The sequence below is a fragment of the Bos mutus genome, chromosome 18 (genome assembly GCF_027580195.1).
Source record: "Bos mutus isolate GX-2022 chromosome 18, NWIPB_WYAK_1.1, whole genome shotgun sequence".
Taxonomy (NCBI): domain Eukaryota; kingdom Metazoa; phylum Chordata; class Mammalia; order Artiodactyla; family Bovidae; genus Bos; species Bos mutus.
In genome coordinates, this window is record NC_091634.1 from 27,547,661 (window position 1) to 27,572,395 (window position 24,735).

The 24,735-nt window shown below is 49.7% G+C and overlaps 3 protein-coding genes across 4 annotated transcripts in view; 2 read left to right on the forward strand and 1 right to left on the reverse strand.

The window, feature by feature from the left end:
• The window catches only part of RIPOR1 (RHO family interacting cell polarization regulator 1), a 45,592-nt gene extending 38,891 nt beyond the window's left edge, over positions 1–6,701 (reverse strand). Inside the window, exons 1-3 of the mRNA XM_070388205.1 lie at positions 6,320–6,701; positions 811–1,059; positions 297–480 (exon numbers count right to left, since the gene is read on the reverse strand). The gene's annotated coding sequence lies outside the window, so the exon portion shown is untranslated. The remainder of the gene's footprint in view (positions 1–296; positions 481–810; positions 1,060–6,319) is intronic.
• On the forward strand, positions 4,696–6,123 carry AGRP (agouti related neuropeptide). Its single transcript, XM_005896548.2, has 3 exons — positions 4,696–5,502; positions 5,660–5,751; positions 5,941–6,123. The coding sequence occupies exons 1-3, from the start codon at positions 5,373–5,375 to the stop codon at positions 6,121–6,123; spliced, it is 405 nt and encodes a 134-aa protein (XP_005896610.2). The 5' UTR covers positions 4,696–5,372.
• Positions 6,702–6,892: 191 nt separating the features above from the next.
• The window catches only part of ATP6V0D1 (ATPase H+ transporting V0 subunit d1), a 39,210-nt gene continuing 21,367 nt past the window's right edge, over positions 6,893–24,735 (forward strand). The window contains exon 1 of one of the 2 annotated variants that reach the window (XM_070388213.1): positions 6,893–7,124. In XM_070388213.1, the coding sequence (XP_070244314.1) occupies positions 6,995–7,124 (130 nt within the window). In that variant the 5' untranslated portion in view covers positions 6,893–6,994. The remainder of the gene's footprint in view (positions 7,125–24,735) is intronic. The other variant, XM_005896549.2, reaches the window with a different exon arrangement.

The following is a 24,735-nucleotide window of genomic DNA, read 5'->3' on the forward strand; positions in this document are numbered from 1 at the left end:
CCATCCAACACCCCCAGATGACTGCTCCCCAACAGGACTCAATCCCCTCCCAGCTCCCATACCTACACCTCCTAGACCTTCTTTGTAGCTGGAGGCAGAGGGGATGAGGAGGGGTAATTGCAGAAAAGAGTGAGTCCAGAGAACTCTGGGAGCAGCTGCAGCTCTCTCTGCTTTCTTGAGCTGATCTTGGGCTCACTTTGAACCTGTCAAGCCAGGTACTGTCATACCTCTGTGCCCATTACCTTAGGCTGCATCTTTGTGCCTATGTCCAGATTTCCTGTAGCCTCTGTTCTTACCTGCATAGAACATGAGTGGCAGAGGTGAGCAGGTAGGCAGATCCCTGGGTCTTTAGCAGAAAGACCAGTTGCTAGGTTGAGAATCATTTCCAGACAGTCCAGTGGTTCCTATTACGCAATCACCTTTGCTTCTAGGGCTGCAGCTGAGCCACTAAACATCCTCACAGAGCCAGGTTGCTTCATTCTATGGGGGTGAAATAGAACAATTCAGGAGACATCCCAAGTGCCCCCTCCCCAGTCCAATAGTGCCATGCCACTGCGGAGGGTTGCTGGGGACTCAGTTTCACTCCCCAGAAACTTTGCTGTACTCAGGGGTCCTCTTATCACCCGGAACGGATCAAGCTCTCCACCATTTTGGTGGATTTCTTGGGAGTGTGGGGGCTGGTGTACTGCTTTGGACATACTCAGGGCAGGGATAACCTGAGGCAGAAGGTAGGGTCCTGCAACATCTCCAGAGACTGAAGATTTCACCCAGAAAAGTAGGACCTGGCAGGGAGGGGGAAGGACTGGTTACCTCTCTGGGTGTCTGAAGATTTGGACACTGGAGTTTGCAGATGTCTTCAGAAGGGGCTGAAGCTGGAGTTGAGAATGCCCTTTGCCACCTTGGAGGGGTCCATGAGCCCAAATTGCAAGTCACATGCTATGAGTCAGATTGGCTGGTCCTATTTGTCTTCCTCAGGCCTTTTCGGAAGTTTCATCTGAGCACTCCAGCCACAATTAAGGCCTCCAATTAAGGCCCCACCATCTGCATGGAAGGGGAGGCCTGTGTGGGGAGAGGAAGAGAGAGTTAGAGCAAGGTCTGAGGGGGAAGGAGTGTCTCTGGGCCTGAGCCCTCTTACAGTCAGGGGAAGGGGTGTTCCATCCAAAGCTGGCCCTGCACCATGCCCCGCTCTCCTTGGCTTGACCTCAGCCTACACTTCCATGGCAATAAGCAATCCCATGAAGTTTGGTTGACCCCAGAATGAGGAGCTTCAGGTCATCACAGTGTCTGACCTAGCCTTGAAGTCTAGACGCCTTGGCACAGTGCTGGTCATGAAGCATGTGCTCAAACAGTTCGCAAATGAATGGGAGAATGGCAAGCACTGGTTTTTGTGCAACAAACACAACTCTCCCACCTAGGGGCGCCTGATCACAGTGGGACACCCCTCAGGTGAGGGCTCAAGAGACACCAGCCTGGAATATCTAAATATACATCTCTCCAAAGACATACAGATGGCCAATACGCACATGAAAAGATGCTCAACACTGATAATTATAAGAGAAATGCAAATCAAAATTATAGTGAGGTACCACCTCACATTGATCAGAATGGTCATCATTAAAAAGTCTACAAATAGCAAATGCTGGAGAGGGTGGTGGAGAAAAGGGAATCTTCCTACACTGTTGGTGGGAATGTAAATTGATACAACCATGTTGGGTAACAGTATGGAAGTTCCTCAAAAAACTAAAAATACAGTTGCTATATGATCCAGCAATCCCATTCCTGGGCATATATCCAGATAAAACTATAATTCAAAAAGATACATGCACCCCTACATCAATAGCTGTACTATTCCTAATAACTAAGACATGGAAACAACCTAAATGTCCACTGAAAAATGACATAAAGATGTAGCATATATACACAATGGAATATCACTCAGTTGTAAAAAAGAACAAAATAATGCCATTTGCAGCTACATGGATAGACCTAGAGATTATCACACTAAATGACGTAAGTCAGAAAGAGAAAAAACAATACCATATAAACATCACTTAAATGTGGAATCTAAAATATAACACAAATGAACTCATTTGCAAAATAGGAACAGACTCCCAGACACAGAGAACAGACTTGTGGTTGCTGAGTCGGGGACAGGAGGGGTTAGATTGTGAGTGTGGGATTAGTAGATACAAACTATTATATATAGAATGGATAAACAACAAGGTCCTATTGTATAGCATAGGGAATTATAGCCAATATCCTGTAATGAACCATAATGGAAAAGAATATGAAAAAGATATGTAGGTATAACTGACCCACTTTGCTGTACTCCAGAAACTAACACATTATGTCAACTATGCTTCAGTCAAAAAATTACATATATATATATATATACACACACACACATACATATATATCAAATCAGATCATATATATATAGAGAGAGACAGAAACAGGGAGGGAGGGGGGAGAGAGACAGAAACAGAGTGGGAGGGAAGCCCTACAGATGAGCCATGGGGCTGGGGGGGGCGGGGGCAGGGGAAGTGTTCCAGCTGGGGATCTGGGGATCTGGATAAAGCTGGATTGGGAGTGCCAGTGGGTGCTCTGCTGCTCCCTGCAGGATAATGCAGGAACAGCACCCCTGGGCTGAGGACTAAATTGCTGGAGGAAAAAGAGGAGGCACGCAGGATTCAAGCATCCCTCTTTGTCCCCACACTTGATATCTGGCACAGCGCATTCACACTCTCCCCTTCCTCCTCCTTGAAGCCAGGGTCCTGATGCCTGGAGTCCATCCCCAGCCTCACGAAGCAGGCTCTGTATCTTCCCAGGTCTCCCAAATCCTCCATCCAGGACATGTCACACATTTCTGAAGGTCCTTTTGCCAAAAACCTTGTCTTGGGAACATCAGGCCAATTCCAGACCTGAAAAATCACTCATGCAGTGTTGGTATTCAGCAGATGGAAAGGGCTCCCGAGGAGCCTTTGTAGACTACTAGGTGTAGGCGACGCTGTTCATTGGGAAGAAAGACAAATGTAAGGATCAACAAACACTATGAAAATAGAAAATGATAGAAGGGCAGGAACTTAATTGTAACAAAATTTGAAAGATCAAACCGAAGACTGATTATTTGTTAAACGTATAAAATTTGATAAGCCAATGGAACATTAACTTTAAATACTGATGCACAAGTCATAGATACACATAGATATAAATAGAGATATAGAGCTGTAACAAGAAACCCATAGATCACGCTTTGGGCCTATTCAGTGGTAGGAAGGTAGCTGGGTGAAACTGAGCTGAGGGCAGGAGGAGGATGGGGTGGGAAAGGCCATCAGCAAATGTTTATTATGGAAAATTTCAAATATATACAAAAGTAGCAGTATCAGGATAATTAAGCCCATGTACTCATCACCCACCTTCAACAATTACTAACTCCACTAACAATTTTGTTCCATCTATATCACCTCCTGCTATTCCCCCACCTCAGATTATTTTGAAGCAAACCTCATATTTCATATCATTTTATCATTAAATAATTATTTTTCTTTAAAAGAGAACAATGCTTTAAAAAGTCATGAGTACAGTACCATCATCACAAGTAAAAAAGTTAACAGTTATTCTTTAATATCTTTAAATATCCAATGTTTATATTTCTCCGGGCATTCTGTTTTTGTATGTTTTTTTTGGGGGGGGCGCCTGCTGTGTGGTATGGCTTCCCTGCTGGCCCAGACGGTAAAGCGTCTGCCCGGAATGCGGGAGACCTGGGTTCGATCCTTGGGTTGGGAAAACCCCATGGAGAAGGAAATGGCAACCCACTCCAGTACTCTTGCCTGGAAAATCCCCTGGATGGAGGAACCTGGTAGACTACGGCCCACTGGGAAGCAAAGAGTCAGACACAACTGAGCCACTTCACTTTCATTTTCATGCTGTGTGGCATGTGGTATCTTAGTTTCCTGACCAGAGATCAAACCCAGTCCCCTGCACTGGGAGCATGGAGTCTTAACCACTGGACCACCAGGGAAGTTCCTCCACTATGTTTTGATGGTTGTTTTTCTTGATTGTCTTCCCCATCAGACCTAACCAGGGACCTGGGCAGTCCCTGAGGCCAATACCCTGTGTCCACATACCCAAGTGAAGACAGCCACTGAGCTCCAGATGATAACCTATGGTTTTCAACCACTTTCTAGAAGGACTTCCTCAGGCCTCGCCCTGATCAAAATAGCCCATGTGAACCTGGGCTGCAAGCCCCAACAGCCTCTTCATCCTCCTGCTGTCTTATATCAGCTCAGATTGTACATCAAGTCCTGGAAGCTGATTCAGCCTGCATCCCTTTCCCCAACTGGCAAGCGTGTGATAAAGTGCCCTTTGGGGAGGTGGTGGTGAGGGGAGGCTGAGGCAGGAAGTCCTGTGTGTCCCACCATCTCTATGAAAGGGCAGGCCTCACACTCGCCTCATGCTGACGCGACCAGGCATGGGCAAAAGTCTGACAACACAGGGCGGAAAGGAGCAGCCATTAGCACTAATGAAGCAGGCGGTCTGAAAGCTTTTTACTTTGAAGCTGCTCGCCCACCTGGGGAGGGAACAGTCTGTTCAGTCACCTTGGTTTCCAGGAACTGCAGGCAGAAAATGGTGTGGGGGTAGGAGCAGGGGTGGGATCTTGGAGAAGCCTGGAGGAAGAAGGGGAGCAGGGATAGATCCAGAGAGGGAGGCAGAGGGCCTATTTTTGGCTAAGTGGTCTTTTCCCCTCCTCACTCCTCTCCAAAACCCAGGGTCTGGGTCTGCACCTCACCCCACCCGGCTTTGGCCACTGGCCCATCACCCCCTTTCAATGCCCTTGACCCAAGTTCCTGGAAACAAAGGAAACAAGCCATGCGTAGGGTCTGAATGACCATCTCCGGGGCCACAAATTAAATTAAGCGTTCAGGGCTGCCTGCCTTGTTACTGCTAATGGCTCCGGCCTACCCATCCCCCAGGTCCCTGTCCTGCAGAAATTTGGGGGCCCTGGGCACCCTATCTTGTTCCCAAATTTTGAAGGGCTCCCGGAGACCTCACTCCAAATTGGAGATGGGCACCCCTCTTGTAGAGCCCTGGTTCCAGTGAGAGAGGCCTGAATCATGCTCCCATCTTCTGGGGAGGGCCCCTCATACCCTGGCTGCAGGAAGCAGTCACGTGTGGGCCCTTCATTAGATCCTGCCATATAAGCAGGGGACATGGAATGGTCAGCAACTCCTGGGGCGAGGATCCAGCAAGCAGAGGTAAGTCCTCAGGTTGGGCTAAGACTCCTACTCTCTAGAGATCTGGGATAGGGCACCTAGAGGGTGCTCCAGGGATGAAGATGGACTAAGTGGTGGGTTTTCCCGCTGAGCCAGGCCATGCTGACCGCAGTACTGCTGAGCTGTGCCCTGCTGCTGGCAATGCCCCCCATGCAGGGGGCCCAAATGGGCCCTGCTCCCCTGGAGGGCATCGGAAGGCCTGAGGAAGCCTTATTCCTAGAGCTCCAAGGTCAGTGTGGGCAGTGATGGGGCTGGGTGGGGCGTGGACACTCTCTGGTCACAAATTGTTCTGCCTTGTATTAGCCTCTTTCCCCCTCCCCAATCCCAGGCCTGGGAGGCGGTGTCTTGTGCATGGGGGGTTTCTGCCCTCACATTACCTGTCCCAGGCCTAAGCCTGCAACCGTGGCTGAAGAGGATAACGGAGGAACAGGCCGAAGAGTCGCTGCTGCAGGAGGCAGAGGCCAAGGCCTTAGCAGAGGTAACTGCTCAGGGCAAGGGGTGTGGCCACAGTCTTTAAATGAGGGGCATCAACCTCTATCTCTACTTGACTCTCTCACCTGGGGCAACACTGCAGACCATCCTTCCCCATGCTCCACTCCTCTCCTAACTTGATCAGGACAGGTCCCTGAACCTGCCTTTGGAGGCCCATGTTCCCCAAACCCTGTAGGTGCTAGATCCGGAAGGACGCAAGCCACGCTCCCCACGTCGCTGCGTAAGGCTGCATGAATCCTGTCTGGGACACCAGGTACCCTGCTGTGACCCGTGCGCCACGTGCTATTGCCGTTTCTTCAACGCCTTCTGCTACTGCCGCAAGCTGGGTACCACCACGAACCCCTGCAGCCGCACCTAGCTGGTCGATGTCTGGGTCGGGGCTGGGGAGCACCAATAAAAGGATGGAACCAACCCCAGGGTTGTGGCGTTATTTCGAACGTGACCGCCGTCGGAGGTGGGGGAGGTCACGGCAGGGGCGAAGGTTCCTCTAAGCCACGACACCACACACACCCCCTTACTCCAGGGCCTGCGTTATCCCATCACAAGTCACTTACATGCGAGCTCTTAGAGCGCCAGGAACCGCTGGGAGAAAGAGAGGAGGGCCGCGCTCCTGCTCTTGAGAATCTCTGATGATAAATGCGAGAAAGGGGGTCACAGGGCGGCAGAGGGGTTGTACCTCCCAGCATGCTAACAAGCCTCAGGCTCCAGGGCCTGCTTGCGGCTAACTCGACGCGTGACCCTTAGCGAAGCATGGCCCTCACCGGACCTCAGTCCCTCTCAGAGGAAGGATGGCTCAACAGTCTGGAACATTTCCAAGCAAAAGAGGGGCCGCCCACTCCCATCTTTACTTCTGGGGCCGTCACAGCACCAGGGTATACCAGACTCAGAAAATCTAGAGTGAAGGCCCAATCGAATCCCCCGCTTCACGGGCGCCACTAAGCGGCTGGCCTGGAACATTCCAAGCCTCTCCCTCCAGGGAGCAGGAGGGCCGCCTCCGCCTCCCCTCAGCGCGCAGGCGCCAGAGGGCAGGCCGCAGCCTACACCTGCGCAAGCGTTCTGCACCGAAATTGTCTGGAAACGGAGCCCCGCCCCGTCGTGGTCACGTGAGCCGCTTGCGCGTCACCTGACGCTCTTGACAGCCTGCTGTGGGCGCCGAGTCAGCTGATCTTAAGAGTTGTGCTGCGTGCCGGCCGGTCCGGGCCCTCCGGTCCAGCCGCCCCGCCGCAGCCATGTCGTTCTTCCCGGAGCTTTACTTCAACGTAGACAATGGCTACTTGGAGGGACTGGTGCGCGGCCTGAAGGCTGGGGTGCTCAGCCAGGCGGACTACCTCAACCTGGTGCAGTGCGAGACGCTCGAGGGTGAGCCGCGGGGCCGGGGTGCTGGGCCTCGAAAGCCCGGCAAGGAGATCGAGCCAGGCCTGAAGTTTCTGAGGTCTGGGAGGGGAATCTGGGGGTGCTCGAAGGGTCTGAGAGGTCGGGGAGCCGGATCTGGGCCTGAAAGGCCTGCTGGGAATGCAGGAGCTGATGGGTGCGCCGGAAGGGAATGTACCTCTAGTTGCAGCTCCGTGAAGGCCCAAACACAAAAGAAGCTTTAAGAACCGTAGTGGTTCGCCTCTGCTGGGGCCGCTTCTTTCTCCGTTTTGCCCGACGTGTAGTTTGGAAGAGAGGGCCTCTTGGGAGTGGTTAGTTGCTGCGAGATGTGCTCATACAAGTCTCTTTATCCTGACGTAGCGAGAGAGCTGTCTCCTGGCAGCGCTTAGGGAAGCTAATCGGAAAAGTCCCCTGCTTTCCCTCCCAACACGTACACCAAGGCCTTTGGCATCATTGTGTTTTCCTGCGGAGTGAACCGTTCGGGAGAATTGTTGGGCCAGCTTAGCTAGAGTTGTCCTTCCGTCGCCGATCCACTGGCTGGGGATGCTGAAGGCACTTCACTCCTGAAGGCAGTGTTTGGGAGAGCCCTGAAAGTCTGGAGGTTCATACACGTGTATATGACAATAATTCCCACCCCCTCCATGAGGATGTGTGTTCAGATAGGGTTGCTTAGTACAGGAGTAGTGAGAAGTGGAGTTTCCCTTTCTTCTCAGGACGCGCAGCTCCGAAGTGGGATTGACTCCCTGAGGCACAGCATCGACTTCCCTGAGTCCAGCCTTCTCTTCTTCCTCTCCCTTCCCACCCCTGCCCCCTAGGTGGTAGTGAAGGGCACAGTGGCTGGGCTGTGAGCTCCCATCCCTGACCTCCAGGTGATATGCCTTGAACAGAAGTACTGCTAGCCTTCTGGTTGGTAGCTGGAGCGGGAAGATGGCCGGATGATTCACGTTCAGGAGAAAATTTTCTCATTATAAAGTTACTGAGGTTAAAAGTGACCTCAATAAAAAAAAACAAACAACCAACCAAACAGTTATTATGGATCTTTCAAACTAGGCCAGTGATGTGAAAATAAATCCTTTAAAATTTTAAAACTTACTGAAGTTCAAATACAATTGTGGGCATTATGGTTTTAACATAAATGTGCAAAAAATGTCTTTCACCTCCCTGATGAGAGTGGTTGTGCTGGGTTGTAGGAACTTGCCAGCAGCCTCATTGTCCTCACTGTGGCAAACAGAGGAGAAACAGGGAGGCTGCACAGGGCAGGGTGGCACACAGTGGTATTTAATGGGAATTTTGTGGACTGACTGGGACTGGAGGAAGATCTTTATTTGCTTAAATCTGAATGTGGATAGCTTAGATTACCAACTGGCATTTGGTAAATTTGTTTCTTTTTTAGGCTTTCCTCACTCCTGCTGCTGCCCTCCTGCCCCACCCCTGTAGAGTTTTTGGGGGCACAGAGTTCCCAAAAGATCTTTCATCATCCTCCATAAACACATTAGGCCATTCTTCCTACAGCACTGCTCACACATGGTCCCCCTTGTGGATCACCATCCAGTCCTTCAGTGTGACATTCAGCGATTCCCTCACTCTTTCACATATGTTCCTTTCCCTCATGTAAGCCACTCCCAACTTTTGGTGCACATTTTGTGGTGGACTTTGGACTTTCAAATCTGACTGAATCCCAGCCCCACCAGTTACTGAATCACCTAATTTAACCAAGTTATTCAACACCTCTAGGCCTTGGATCCTTCATCTGACACATTAACAGTGCCTGTCTCACCAAATCCTTAGATAACAACAAGTTATTATGTGTAAAACACTTAGCTCAGCACCAAGCACTGAGATAGATAAATGTTAGCTCCTTTCAGGATTATTTGCGAACGCCACTTCCTCTGTTTCTTTCTTATCCTGGTGAAGCCCAGTGATTCTTACTCTTTAAGGCCCAGACCCTGTACCATACCATCTGAGAACCCCTTTGTGGCCATGCTAGGCTAGAATTTTGGCCCTCTCCATCCAGTTGCAGCTCTTGTGGTGTCTGTGCTGCTTTCCTAGAAATCACTTAACTTAGAGTTTGAGATTCTTGGGACTCTGATGGATATGTTCAGGAATTTCAGGGTCTGGAGATAACCAGAGGCAGGAAGAAGTGCCCAGAAACTCCTCTTGTCCTCTACAAGAAGGCCTGCTGAAGGTCACATCAGAGGCCTGGCCTCCAGCCGTTTGTTCCTGGATGCTTTTGCTTCCTTATCTCCAGGGAAAAGGGAAAGAGTGGGGAGGAAGGTAGGAAGGAGAAACCAAGGAAGCCTGTGGTCCCTGGTGAGATCTGTAGGTGTATCTTGAGAAGATGAGGCTTCCAAAGAATATGTTTAAAAATGGGACAGTTTCCAGAAGGCTCGGGGCATTGGGTGGTGAGTGGGTGTTTGTTCTGCGAGGTAGGGCCAGTACTTCTTGATCCTCCACCACACCCTTGCCCTCCTTCCTGCATTCCACTTCCTCAGAGCATCTGCTACTGACCTCTTTTGCTAGAACTCAGAAGTTCTGTATGGACCTCTGAAGTCCATGTATCCTCCATTGTCCACCTTGCTTGTCTCTTCTCAGAGGTAGGAGAAAGTCCTACCTCTTGGTGAACTGAGGGGACAGAGCTGGGTGGTCACAAAAGCTCTTCCCAGCTCTAAGTATTTCTGCATGTGCTTAATACCTTCTGGAAGCTGGGTCCTGTGCCTAGGGACTTGTGGGGAAGAGGAGGTGGGTCAGAGATAGAGAAAGAGAAATCACATAGTGTTACTTTTTTTTTTTCCTTTTAACACAGTATTGCTTTGAATGCTTTCATGCATTCCACATATACTTAGGGAGCACCTGTTTTATGCCAGGCACTGTGGTAGGGTTTGAGATACTTTGTTGAATAATGTTCTCTTGTTCCCTTAAAGTCTGAGGGTGGAGACTATAAGGGGCCAGGAAAAGACATTAAGCAATCGGTGTAACATAGTGGTTACAAGTGTGGGCTTACTATTTCATGCCTCTGTGGCCCTGTAACTGCTCTGTCCTGAGTTTCATCATTTGCAAAAGGGTAATAATAATACAAATTTAAGGCAATGGCACCCCATTCCAGTACTCTTGCCTGGAGAATCCCATGGACGGAGGAGCCTGGTAGGCTGCAGTCCATGAGGTCACTAAGAGTCGAACACGACTGAGCAACTTCACTTTGACTTTTCACATTCATGCATTGGAGAAGGAAATGGCAACCCACTCCAGTATTCTTGCCTGGAGAATCCCAGGGACGGGGGAGCCTGGTGGCTGCTGTCTGTGGGGTCACGCAGAGTCGGACACGACTGAAGCTACTTAGCAAAAAAAAAAAAAAAAAAAAAAAAAATATATATATATATATATTTACTGATGGAGCGATTGTGAAGGCTAAACAAAATAATTCTTTTAGGGACTTCCCTGGCAGCCCAGTGGTTAAGACTCTGCATTCCAATGCAGGGGGCATGGGTTTGATCCCTGATGGGGAGCTAAGATCCCACATGCCTCACAGTGCGGCCAAATAAATAAAGAGAACTGTTTAGGGGAAAAAAAAAAAGATACTCCCTGTAAAACACTTGGCATGAACTTGGCACATGGTACGTACTCAGTCAGTGTGTTAACTGCTATTACTGTTATGGTCAAGCAAAGAAATATTAAGGGTGACACTTGTGAAAAGGACAATGGAGAAGTGATAGAGAATCAGAGGTGAACTCTCTTTAAAGAGGGCTGGTTAAGGCCCTGCTGAGAAAAGGATTTTCCAGATGAAGTGTGAACCATGAGGAGCCAGTTGAGCAAGAGCTGGGGTGGGTGTGAGGTGGGGTGTGCTGGGCGGGAGCATTTCAGGCAGAGAGACCAGCAGGTTGGGGAGAAATAGTTAGGCCTTCAGCGGGACCAAAAGGAGTCCTGGCTGGTGGGGTTTGGAGGATGAGAGCACAAATCTGGGAATTCAGACCCTTGGTTTAAAAAAATTGGGGTGAGGGACTTCCCTGGTAGTCCAGTGGTTAAGAATCTGCCTTGCCCTGCAGGGGACATGGGTTCAATCCCTGATCAGGGAACTAAGATCCCACGTGCCTTGGAGCAATTAAGCCCCTGCAACACAACTATGGAAGCCTTTATGCCGCAACTAATACCTGTTGCAGCCAATGAATAAAATTAAAAAAAATTTTTTTAATTGAGGTGAGCCCAGGAGAGGAAGCGTCTGGCCCCTCAGCACTGGACGTGGGGGCAGAGAGAGTGGTGGCTTGGGGCACCACCTTCTGCAGAAGCTGGCTGAATTCGAGGTGTTTGTATGTGACTAAGTGAACATATTTCAGATCGTGAGGAATATGTGTAGTACTATTTCGATGTTCGAGTCTTCATTTGTTCATTCAAAAACACACTTCCTGAAGGCTTACTCTGTGCAAGCTTCTGGGCCAAATAAAAGAGCCAAGTAGGTGTTCCAGGGATTAACATAGTTCTGAGCTTGAACCCTCAGCTTTGACCTTGGTTTCAGCCTAAAAGCATTGCTATTAATTTGACTGGCTGCTGGGAATACAAGTATGAGTGAGGCTCTGGCTGTGCCCTCCAAAGTCTCCCCTTTCCTTTTAAAAACTGCTTATCATTCACTTTCATTTATTATGGAAATCATTAAACATATATAAATTGGAGGGAATAGTATAATGACTCTGTAAGTAATAGACACCTAATTACAACTTGTTCAGTTCTTGTTACCTTTATCAATCTTGTGTTGATAATAGCTTCATTAATCACCCCACTCCAGTTATTTTGAAGTCAATCCCAGACAGTGTATCATTTCAGCTGTAAATATTTTGGTGTTTCTAAAAAAAGATCATGACTTTTTTTGTTAACGTAACCACAACCCTATTATTCCTCCTTTAAAAGAAACATTAGTTTTGGGTGTCATCAAATATCCACTTAGGGTTTAAATTTGTCTGATTGTCTCAAATGATTTTTTAATACAATTTGTTTCACTTGGAGTCCAGTTATGATCCATCAATCAAGCAATTGATGCTGTCACAAGTCTTTTAGTATATAGGTTTTCTCTTTCACTTTTCCTTTTATTTGTTGAAGAAGCTGGGTCATTTAATTTACAGATTTTCCTTTTTTTAAATTAATTTAATTGGAGGCTAGTTACTTTACAATATTGTAGTGGTTTTTGCCATACATTGACATGAATCAGCCATGGGTGTACGTGTGTTCCCCATCCTGAACCCGCCTCCCACCTCCCTATAGATTTTCCTTCATCTCAGTTTTGCTGGTTTTCTCTCTGCTGTATAGTTTAACGTGCCCCTTGTTAATTGGTAGTTAGATCAAGAAACTTAATTAGAATCTGGTTATTTGTTAAAAGCAATATTTAATAGGTAATGTTTGTGCTTCTATTGAGAGCTGTTTCTGTTTAGTTGTTTCTCTTTTTATGACAAAGGAATCATTGATGTTTATTGCCTAGAACCGTGATTTCATTAGGGTTTGCAAAATGGTGATATTTTAATTTTATCTTTCCTTCTGGAATTGCTAGCAGAATTCCTTCTAAAGCTGGAAAGTTCTAGTACTTTGAACCCTGTAGTACTTTGAATCTAGTACTTGATTACCTTGACATACCATCTGTATAGGAGAGGCAAGATAAATACTTGATTCTTTCCCTTATTTCAGTTCAGTTAGTTCAGTTCAGTCACTCAGTCGTGTCCGACTCTTTGCGACCCCATGAATCGCAGCATGCCAGGCCTCCCTGTCCATCACAAACTCCCTGAGTTCACTCAGACTCACGTCCATAGAGTCAGTGATGCCATCCAGCCATCTCATCCTCTGTCGTCCCCTTCTCCTCTTGCCCCCAATCCCTCCCAGCATCAGAGTCTTTTCCAATGAGTCAGCTCTTCGCATGAGGTTGCCAAAGTACTGGAGTTTCAGCCTCAGCATCATTCCCTCCAAAGAAATCCCGGGGCTGATCTCCTTCAGAATGGACTGGATGGATCTCCTTGCAGTCCAAGGGACTCTCAAGAGTCTTCTCCAACACCACAGTTCAAAGGCATCAATTCTTTGGTGCTCAGCCTTCTTCACAGTCCAACTCTCACATCCATACATGACCACAGGAAAAACCATAGCCTTGACTAGACGAACGTTTGTTGGCAAAGTAATGTCTCTGCTTTTGAATATGCTATCTAGGTTGGTCTAGCTTCCAAAATAATGAGTTGGTTTTCCAACATCCTCCAAAGATGACTAATGAGGTTTGTTTACTCTTCTTTTTGTTTGTTTAGTATCATAACACACTTAGGCTTTTAATATATTTGTTGTGCTTCAATCTCTCAACTTTATCGATGCTCAAATTGTCCTTTGGCCAAATGGGAGATGATACAATATGCTGCCTATTGTATAAGTTTTTTGACATAACCCTGTAATCTTCTTTATTGCTGAGATGACAGTATATTCTAATGTTATCTTGTACATTTTTTGATCCAGACCTAGAGTCATCATTTCTCTTAGGCAACCTGTTTCTTTTTATAGGAAGAAAGATATTTAGGGACCATAATCTGAGTCCAGGGGTTTCTCATTGTTGCTGAGTTGGTCATTATTTCCAGGATTTTGCAATGAATTAGCTCTCCTCTTACTCAGAAACTTGGAAAATACTGAAAAAGCATGTGACTTGCTGGATTATGCAGCTGTAACTCAGCTGATGGGTACCAGATGTGAGTTCCTAATTTGGAATGGGGGCTCTCCCTGACACTTGGACCATTCAGCTCATCTCCTTCCTGTTGTAAAGAAATATATTAACATTTAGGAGGAGGACCTCTGTGATATTCTCAGCTTCCATGTGAGCTCGGTGGTCCCAAGGATGGTTTTCCTCAGCCAGTGAATTAGATGCTCAGGGATCATGGTTGAAGAGCTCACATGCTTGATTTGCTGGTTGTCTTCCAGAGCACTTTTTCCCTCTCTGTCGTGAGTCACTTGCCTTCTGTTCATTACAGCATTTTCTTCTGCATTTCAACATTATTTCACAAGAGGCAGTCTTCTATAGGAAGAGGAAAGTGAGACTCCAGGCTGGTCTTGGCCACATCAAACTGCAGATGCAAACATAGATGGTGTCTCCAGGAGTGGCACTAATGAGTTATTAGTGGCACAGTTAGGTATTCAGCACTAATTGTGATGTGGCCAGAAATGTGGCTGGAAAGAGTTTATCTTTGTTGTTGCTGCTTTTTAAAGAATTTTGGCTGTGCCTTGTGGCATGCAGGATCTTAGTTTCCTGACAAGGGACTGAACCCACACCCCCTGCAGTGGAAGCGTGGAGTCTTAGCCACTGGCCACCAGGGAAGTCCCAAGAGATTAACTTTGAAGAACTGCAAAAACTGCAGGAAGGGCTTTGTCCTGAACACAGGAAATGGGAGGGTAAGACTACTTACTTTGTACTGTAGAATGTACCTGCAGTCTGAAACGTGTGTTTCCAAGGGATTGGGGCCACACTGGAGGTGGGAAGAACAGTCTGCAGGGTCTTAGAAGTAACCCGGGGCAGAGAAGATGTCTTCAGGCATTGGCAGCTAGCATTGGGGGGGAATTTACAGGAAGAGGAATTAATAGGATATGAGGGTTGGATAAGGAGTCTGAGGAGGAATGAAGAGTCAAGGCTGATGTCTCCACCCTGGCTTAGGCACCTATGTAGGTGGCAGGTGAAATGACAGAGGAATGTGGAAGGAACAGTTTGGAGAAAGAGCAAGAAGATGGGAATGAGGGATCTGTGAGCCATTTGAGTGAAGAGGTGGAGGCTATTTTTGCTGCTCAGGTGTGAGCTTGGGGAATCAGTGTAGAAGTGTGGCCACTGACCCCAGGAGAGAATTGAGTCAGAAGAGTAGACACCCTAGATGGTGAGACCCTCCCCCAGGAAGAGCTTCCATTAAGCAAGAATGGGGCAAAAGATGGTCCTGCCAGAAAGGCCAAAGGCATCCCCTGAGAGGTGGGTAGGAGAGAAAGGAAGGGGTGGTGACTGACAGCGGTGTCCTGGATATTGAAATAAAGTCAGACAGCTCTCTATTTGGTTTGCTGTTCAGAGGTCATCGGTGACCTTGATGAGAACAGAGAAGAGCGGGGCTGGAAACTGACGACCAGGCACAGAGTCGATGGACAGAGACAGTGGATGGACAGAGCGGAGCTCACAGATGAACTCGGCTCACTGAGGAATCTCAGCTCAGCCTCTTACTGGCTTTGTGACCCTGGGCAAGTGGTTTATCCTCAGCTGCACAATGAGAGCATTAATAGAATCGCTCTGAGATGTTAGCGGCGTGAAGTACAGGGCCTGGTGCTGAGTGAGCAGTCAGGGAAGCCAGCTGCTCCCACTATGGTCATTCCTTCTCGTCACTCCTGGGAGGCGGGTGCCATGCTGGGCCCCGAGTGGGCAATGAAAACATATCACACAGGCCTTGCCTGGGGGAGCCCATGCACCTAATGGACAGACTGGCAGAGATCAAAACAGAATTGAGGGTTTCCCTGGCAGTCCAGTTGTTAAGACTTCACCTTCCAATGCATGGGGTGTGGGTTTGATCCCTGGTCAGGAAGTTTAAGATCCCACATGGCTCATGGCCCAAAACAACAGAACATAAACAAAAGAAGCAATATTATAACAAATTCAGTAGAGACTTTTAAAAAAGATAGTGCTAAATGTCCAGTAGGCATGAAGCATACTTTGGGACAGTGGGAGCATGTGAGGAGTAACAGCTTATAGGGCTTCTTTTTGGGGCAATGAAAATGTTGTAAAATTAATTGTGATGGTTGTGCAACTCTGAATATACTAAAAGCCATTGAATTGTACATTTTAAATGGGAAAATTGTATGGCATATAAACTATATCTCAGTAAAACTGTCACACAAAAAAGTAGCCAGGTTGGGGAGGTGGGAAGAAGGCCTTTGTAGTTTCAGAAACATCAAACCGCGTAGAAGATCAGGAGAAATTGGGAACCAGGAAGAGAATAGAGCACGTGTCAGGGGTACGCAGGGCTGAGGGTGGATAGTTGCCTCGGGCTGGTTCATCAAAGGCTTCGGGTGCCTTGGGAAGTGGCTTAGGAGGGATGAAAGTTGTAATAGAGAGAGCAAGAGGGAGATCCTTCACTTAGGTCAGGGTCAGTGTGTGGGAAATGTCTTGCTCAAGAGTTTCTGTTTATTTTCTTGCCTGGAAACATTTTGTATGTTCCATTTTGTTTGTCAGAGGAGAATATATTGGTTTGATGAAATTGGGTGACCATGGCTTAGACAGCAAGACAAACTTAGCTCAGCCCAGAACTCCTCAGAGCCAGATGTGATCCAGAGGGAGAGAGGACACAGTTCTGGCAACCCGATGATCACAAGCACGACAGAGCAGCTCTGGGAGGGGGGCCCCTCAGGGGAAGGGTGTACACACGGAGAGGGTTAGCACATGGACCAAAGCCACAGCTACTTCGAGTCTCCTGAGTTGTGAGGGCCCCCCACACGCACCTGAAGTTTTCCCCTCAGTGTTTGATGGCCTGTGTTGTCCCAGCTGCCCTGGCCAGTGATGTTGCTGTGTGAAGAGACCCCTTCCCCCCATGCCCAAAGACTGATGAGCTGGCACAAATCCGTGGTGGCGACTAGACTGTTCCTCTCCCAGTGCTGCTGCAAGAGGATGAGGCCCCAGAGCAGGGGCGGAGGCCAGGGGTGGGCAGGAGGGAGGTCTTGCTGCCATGAGCCAGCTTGGACTTGATCCCTCAGTACATGAAGGAGGGAAGGACTGTGAAGGGGGTGAGAATTGGTGGTGTGATGCGATTAGAAACGGGATACGGGGCTCTGGAGGTTTGGTTTAGGAGGAGCCAGGCTAGAGGATATGCTATCCTAGCTCTCCAGGTGAGAGAATGGGGCTGAACTGGGGCAGGAGTGGCACATGGGCAGAAGAAGAACTGGGTCAGAGACCAGCTTAGGGAATGAGACCCGCAAGATTGGGCCAGTTTGCTTTAGGAATAGAGGTGAGAGGGGTTAGAGATCAGGATTTTGACCTCAGATGTCTGGGTGGGTGCTGGAACTGCTTCTGAGACGGGCCCCAGCAGGAGGGGAGAAGGTCTGGGGCATGGACAGGTGGTGGAGGAGGTGCTCCATCGCAGAAGCACTCAGTCTGCGTGCCTGAGGGAGGTGGCTGTGTGGATCTGGAGCTCCAGGGAAGCAGCACTGATGATTCCAGTCTGGAAGTCATCAGCATGCTGGCCGGCAGCAGCTCAGCCTGCGCCATCTGTTGGCCTGCCACCAGGGCAAACTCCCTTAGAAGCCTCATCCTGCCCACAAGTCCTGCCAGGAGGCTGGGGAGCAGCCTTCACAGCAGGCCAAGGGGACACAAGCTTGCCCTGAGGAGTATACTTGGCGTGGAGCCTAATTTGGCGAGCAGAGCACAGAGAGCCACAGCCAGGGGTTCCCCTTCACACCCCTGCCATGCCTCCTTCCTGCATGACTGGGCAGGGTGGTTTCTTTCTTTTCTTACTTTTTTTTTTTTTTAATGTAGGTGTCTTAAAAAAAAAAAGTTAATTAATTAATTTTGGCCTCGCTACGCGACTAGTGGGATCCTAGTTCCCTGACCAGGGATCGAACCCGTGCCTCCCAAGGTGGAAGCCGAGAGTCTCAACCACTGGACTGCCACGGAAGTCCCTTCTGTTTTTCTTTTTTGATCTTCTTTTTAACTAAACATAATTTTTTACTTACTTATTTTTGGCTGTGCCTCGTGGCACGTGGGATCTCAGTTTCTCCTGCCGACCAGAGATTATACGAGGGATGATCATACCAGCATGGGTTCTTAACCATTGGACTGCCGGGGAAGTCCTAAACATAATTTTTTTTTTTAAATTCCAAAAGTGGAGTTGGAAGGATAACTTGGTATAGGTCCTTGGGGAACAAGCTTTTACTGCCTTGTTTAAATACTGCACGTGCAGGTACTTTGTGACCCTGCACACCCACCTACAGGGTCGCATCCCATAGGTGAGCACAGGATGGCATGCACAGAGGTGTCTGCACCAGCCTTGGAGGTAACTAACTGCAACCTGTTCGAACCAGAGGGATTGCTGTGGACAGGGGAATGGTTAAATAAACCATGGTCTGTGCTCACAGTGGAATACTATTCAGGTGCTCAAAAATGTGATGTTCCATGAAGATTGATTTAGAAATATCTTGTTAAGTGAGAAGTTGCAGAGTGTTGTGTGTAATATAGTCTCATTTTAGTAGAACACCAGGTAATGTGCACATGAAAATGTGTTTGGAAGCGTAGACAACCAACCTGGAGTGGCAGCCTCTGCAGAGGAAGGGTTGGAGGGACTGGGAGGGGAAATATGTCAGTCTTTAATTTTAAGTACTCTTCCATCGTTCAAATGTGTTGTATTGAACAAACGTTTTATCGTTTAAAATATCTGCTGAAGATATCTAAAATAAGAGAAATTCGAACATATAGGTGAGCAAAGAGAACGCACTTAACCCATCAGCCATCCAAGCCGAGACCCCTGCTGGTGACGCTAGGGCATTCTTCCAGATTTTTGTTCACAGCGTTGTAGTGCTGGTCTGACTCTTAGGGAGCCCCCATCAACCCCCTTCCCTTCTCTTTACACCAGAAGACTCAAGAGTCCAAGGGATGCATGAGGCCCAGGCCCTCATGTCACTCAGAACAGAGTCCCAGAGCCCCGTCCATATTCAGCTCACCTCTCACCTGTCCATTTTTCTCTTTTCCCTTTGTTGCCTTCCCCCAACCCCCCATACACTTCTTTTTTTCTCTTCACTGATTACACCTTGCACTGGTGTATACTGTAGCTTGATTTTATCTGGGAAGCTGTTTATGGTCAGGACAGTCCACACAGGAACTGATAACCCTTGTTTCAGAAGCCCTGCCCTGGGAGTTCATGTCAGAACTTGCTCTGGTGGGTAATAACACTCTTGTCCCTCAGTTTTCTCACTGATTTCTTGGGCTTGGTTTCTGAGGTGGAGCCAGTGTCTGAACCACAGGGCCTTTTGAAGTGACCTCAGCACAGGCAAATGTCAGCCATTCAGGACCCTTAAAGATGAGACTTCCAGGGTGACCAGGGTTTCTGGATGGCAGAGAAGGAAAGATCCAGATTTTAAACATCTTGCATAACCCCTTTCTGGAATGTATTAGTCTTGCTTTCCTGCTTTCATAGCAGCCTACACTGAACATAGCAGAGCTTCTCTTGAATTAGGGCCATTAGATGTTAAATGAAATGGGACCAAGCCACAGTCTCTGAGGGCCCAGGTCTGCCTCCAGTGGTTTGTCCCTGGCCCCATGTGGTCAGCAGTGTCGACTACAGCACACTAGACATCTTTTCCTACTTGTAGCTGTTCTTGTGCTTTGGGCTCAGCTTTCAGACATGCTTCAGTTTGTTAGGAGGGTTGACATCAAGAATGAAGAGGTGTGAGCACATGATGTAATGGTCTCTCTTGTAAATCACTGGCCTCTCTGGGTCACCAGGACCTTTCTTAAGTTGTGTGTGAGGCCAGGCAGCAGGAGACTGTGGCTCCCTTTCTGGCCAACCATGTGACGCTGTCCATTGTGATTTAATGCCTTGAAGCTGGTTTGCTCATCTGTAAAATGAAACGAATCACTTGCATGTTGTTAGTTCTCAACAGCACAGTGCCCACCAGTGTGAATGCTCAGTAGGTATTTGTGTGATTGGATGAGAAATCACTCTTTTTGGGTTTTGGCAGGGGGCTGGGATGTGAGGTATGGGGGAGGAGTGCATCATGTTGTAGATTGTTCTGCTTTTGTGTTATTAAGCACTTTAAAAAAAAGGATATATTATTAGGCATTAAAGACAAGGAGCTGGAAAAGGCAATGGCACCCCACTCCAGTACTCTTGCCTGGAAAATCCCATGGGCGGAGGAGCCTGGTAGGCTGCAGTCCATGGGATCGCTCAGAGTCGGACATGACTGAGCGACTGTACTTTCACTTTCATGATTTGGAGAAGGAAATGGCAACCCACTCCAGTGTTCTTGCCTGGAGAATCCCAGGGATGGGGGAGCCTGGTGGGCTGCCGTCTATGGGGTTGCACAAGAGTTGGACATGACTGAAGCGACTTAGCAGCAGCAGAGACAGGGAGCAGAGAGCTGAATTAAGGGATATGGAGCCTTGGGAGGGTCTTGGGGAACTGGAGGCCAAGAGTGTAGAGGGCTGAACATGCCCAGGCTTCCTCTGCACCGTGTTCACTCTTACACCTTAGAAGGTCACTTATTGCACTGATGCAGGACAGACCAGTCCCTCATGACCAGATTCAGGCTCCCTTTGTCTCCATTCTGGCTTTGTTGACTTATGTCCACCCCAGTCCTTTTCTTGTTCCATTTGGCTCTGCAGGTGCCTGCAGCCTTTTCCCCCATTTAACCCCTGGGGAAATACGTACCTGGAGTCCAAGGCTGTTACAATCACAGGGAGCCAGAGCCGAGCTCTGGACTGTTGACAGTGCCATCCTCCCTTTGGCCACAAGGGGGTGCACCAGGACCATTCAGCTGTCTGAGGGCCGGGGAAGAGGGTGTGGCTGGACCCACTGTCGCATCTCCTCTGCTTCTCTGTGCAGCATCTGCCTTAAGCCGCTGTCCCCTTGGGACTCTGCCCTGGGCCCTGCTTCCCTCACCCAAGTTTCCAGTCAGCCTTCCCAGGTTATATAGGGCTTGTGGCTCAGTGTCTCCTGTCTGTCCATCTCTTCCCACCCTCACCTCCCTGTGCCCCTGCTTCCTGAGTGAGGAAGAGGAAGGCCAGTGAATTCTCCTGGGATGCTGTCCACCATAGTGCCCAGTGCAGACTGCTGCAGGCTTGATCTCCAAGTTGTCTTCATTTACCTCCACCTGGGTCACACTGGAAGTCCTCAGAGTTGGAGCAGCAGCTTCAGTGCAGTGTGCCAGCTATGAATCAAGGGTCTTGGGGGCACCAGGTAGGAGCTTAAGCTTGCCAGGAGTCAAGGCCGTGCTCCCCAGGCTCCCAGAAGCACCATCCTTCCCTGGGTGGCCTCCACTCTGGTTCTTCTACTCTCGTCCTTCCAGGAGATGGAAAATTCATCCTCAAGACAGATTCCTCTCCTCCCAGCTTTCTTCAGCACTTTGGGGGGGCATGTAGGGGTGCCTGGGGTATACACAGGGACATGTGTGTAGGGTGACTCTGGGAGAGACCAAATCAGGCACCCCAGGCTCTATAGGGTATAGGTACACACAGTCAGGTTATCAGGTAATTGACAACTCTCCACCTTGTACCCCAATTTGGAGTAGTCTTTCCATTGGCCTCCCTGGCTTCTGCCTCAGCCAACACCCACTCCTAGATGATTAAAAAAAAAAAAAAAACTACTCTGCATGGGAATAATGGCCTTCCTCCTCTTTTAAAGAGAGGAAAATCAAGGCCCTGAAGGGCCACGTGTGCTGGGCCTGGTGCCTGCTCTGCCTATCTGCACCCAGCACCGTGTAGCTCACCCTGCAGGTCCAGGGCCTAGGGTGCGACTGCCCACCACCACCCCAACCCCACTACCATGTGAGTGTGGGTGGTCCTGGTTGGGGGGCAGACTTAAGAAAGGTAAAGGGATGTGTGGAGGAACAGCCTCCACTGAGGACCAGGCCCCACTTTCCTGGCCAACCCTGGCCTGGCCCTGGGCCACAGCTTATCCCCCGCTTTGGCCGCTCAGGCAATGGTTTTTAGGCTTTGACTTCAGCTGAGGCTTTGTGTTTGGCTGATGGATGGGGCTTCCCCCTCCAAGGAGTCGTCTGTGGTATCTTTGCTGCTTCAGCTTGGCCTCTCCTGTTTGCTGCTGCTCCACAGCCCGAGGCCTTCCCTGCACCTGTTGTGAGCTCTGAAAGGGCTGTTTCAGGGTAGCCAGGCCACTGGGCTCACCCTGAGCTCCTGCATGGCCCTCAGGGACTGGAGTTGCAGAGAGTCAGTGAGATCCAGGCTTGATCAGAGTAGAATATCAGAGCTGACTGGGCCCCTGCAAGTAACCTTATCCAACCCTCGTAGCTTCCCAGGGAAACTGGGACCAGGTGAGGCTCAAGGCCTTGCTTATGGCCTCCTGACATCTATCTTGGCTCCTCCAGTCCCATCTCTCTAGATTTTTTGATAGTTTCCTTCACTTATTCACTGAAGACTACCTGTACTGTGCCTCTTGGTGCCCAGCCTCCAACTTGGGAAGGGGTGGTCAGGTGAAAGAGACCCTGATTCTGGGGTGCTTTCCATCTCCCCAGGTGTCTTGCCACACGGTATCCAGTGTGGAAATTAAGGTTTGGGAGTTGAGGAATACAGGTGAGCTATGACCCATGACCTGACACACAGGGCCCAAGGCTGCTGGTCATGGGTTGTAGCTCACTCATTTCTCCCCACCCTCAATACTTTAACCTCTAAGCCAGATGCCATGTGGCAAAGCTTAGGGAAAGTGAGAGTCCTGGAGTGTTATCCCTCAGGCCTGGCCCAGGCTCCATGCCTCCCTGTCACCCCCGCTCTTCCACTGACTGCCATCATTTGAACCTAACTTCTGCTATGAGATTCCCTGAGAGGGCAATTGCCTCTCTCCCAGGGCCTGAGTACTGATCAGGCTCAGTCTGGTGTCTTACTGTTTCTCCTGCGTGTGTCCTGTCAGCCCCTAGAGCAGGGTGTGTGAGGAGTCTGTGATGCAGGACAGGACCAGCGTGGATGCTACTTCCTGCCTGGCCCAGGCCTCTTGACTCAGCTGGGTGTGGGTATGGAGTGGGTCAACTCTGCTTCTGGCCCAGGTTGCTTGGTCTTGTTTCTGTGAGCTTCAGGGAATGAGACTTCATGCTGAGACAGCCCCAGATAAGGCCTGATCCTCTAAGCCCATCCACAGGCCCTAGGTCTCAGCACCGTGAGTATTTCCATAGCTTGGACTCTTAAGTACTGTGGAGCTGGCAAGATGCCCCTCCAGGATCCAGCCTGACTTGGCTTAAATTTTACTGGGAACAGCAGCCCCTGGGGGTCTTAAAACTGCTTTTCCCTAGTTGAAGTGAGCTCCAATTTTTCTTTGGGTCCTTCTTCTAGAGGACAATGCATGTAGAACAGAAGCCAAGCACTAAGGGCAGAGAGGATTGCTCAGGTGGTGTGGACCAGCGGACCCAGGAGCCTGTCAGGACACAAGCCAGCTTTTGAGAAGCTCCCTGCCACAGCTGGCCTTTTCCTGGGCTGCCTGGCACCTAGCCACACTGGACATCCATCCCTCTTCTCATTCAACACCCAGGCAGACTTACATCTTTGGGAAAGTGCAAAGAAGCTCTTGCCAAGAAGCCCCAGGTCCACTCCAGCCTGCAGGCTCTGTAACTGAGGTGGTGAGCCTGGAAAAGAAAGAGCCTGCTCAGGGTCAAAGTACAGGCAGCAGCAGAGGTGTGGGCCCTGCCTCCCAGGGTGAGGCGGGCTGGCTAAGTCTCAGGGGAGGGCAACAGGGGAAGCCGCCCTCCAAGCCCTGGGTCTCCTGGGACATCCAGTTCTGGTGAGCCCTGGGTGGGGATGTCCTGGTGAGGGGCTGTCCAGGCGGATCTCCACTCGGTCAGCGGAGAGCTTCTTGGAACTTGCCCTGGGTGCAGCCTTAACCAGTTCTGCCCCTCCCTTTGGCACGTGGGACTGTCGCCCGCCTGGCACCCTCCTGACTATCAGATGGGTTGACTTCCTCATGGGTTGTGAGTGATGCTTTCATTCTCCCAGCCACAGGAACAAGGTGTTCCTGAGAGCATGAGGGTAATTAAATGTGCTCTGCCAGCACCTGCCACCTGTCTCGGAGCAGGGAGAAGGGTGGTGAACCTCAGACATCCTGCTGCCTCCTAGACCAGGGAGTGACACTCCTGCTTATCAGATCCCCGTATCTGATATGCAGGTGGGTGGTGTCACCAACCCCAATGTCAGCTGGGCCCTGGCTACAGCTCAGTCCCATCCCCCCTCTGGGAATGCCGCACCTCACTGAAAGGCCTCCAAGGGTGAGACAAAATGCTAGTCTAGGGACCTGGGAAGGAGAACTCGCTGTCCTTTTCCTGCAGGGTCTTTGCCTCATGCGAGCTGAAACCCAGTAACTTGCATGTGACCGTGCCAGCAGTAGTCTCCAGGTTCTTCCCAAGACTGCTGGCACGCCGGCCCAGGGGCTTCCCATGGAGCAAGAGCTGTCCTTGGCTGCACCAGCTCCTGAGGGCAGCAGGGCAGTAGCTCACCATATTGTCGGGGGTGCATACCTGGGTCCTAGCCTCTGTCCAGGTGCCTGGGGCTGGGCTGCCCAAAGCTCTGTGTGATCCTGCTCATAGATGAGGTGGGATGTGGGCTTAGGCACCGGAGTCCCAGATTTTGAGCCCACTCTGTTCGTCCTTCCCCAGGAGAGAGCAGAGTGTGACCTGTGTGCGTGCATGCCCGCGTTACCCAAGGACCCCCGGGGAGAGGACACACCAGAGCCCCCAGGAAAGGTCAGGGCCATGGGAAAGGCAGGGGTACCCTGTGGAATGCCAAGGGGGACAGCTTGAGCAATGGCCCAGAGTCAGAACACAGACCACCTGATTGGGGCCAGGCCTGTCAGCTTGGGAGCCCTGGGTGAGAACCTTCACCAGCAGAGAAGGGGAGAGACTGCTGTGCAGGGCTTGGTTTTCTCTGGGCAAC

Bases quoted from the DNA above. Each gene is read 5' to 3' on its own strand.
- AGRP (XM_005896548.2), top strand. From the start codon at position 5,373: ATGCTGACCGCAGTACTGCTGAGCTGTGCCCTGCTGCTGGCAATGCCC. The intron at 5,503-5,659 runs GTCAGTGTGGGC...TACCTGTCCCAG, and splicing joins CTTATTCCTAGAGCTCCAAG to GCCTAAGCCTGCAACCGTGG. The intron at 5,752-5,940 runs GTAACTGCTCAG...CAAACCCTGTAG, and splicing joins AGGCCAAGGCCTTAGCAGAG to GTGCTAGATCCGGAAGGACG.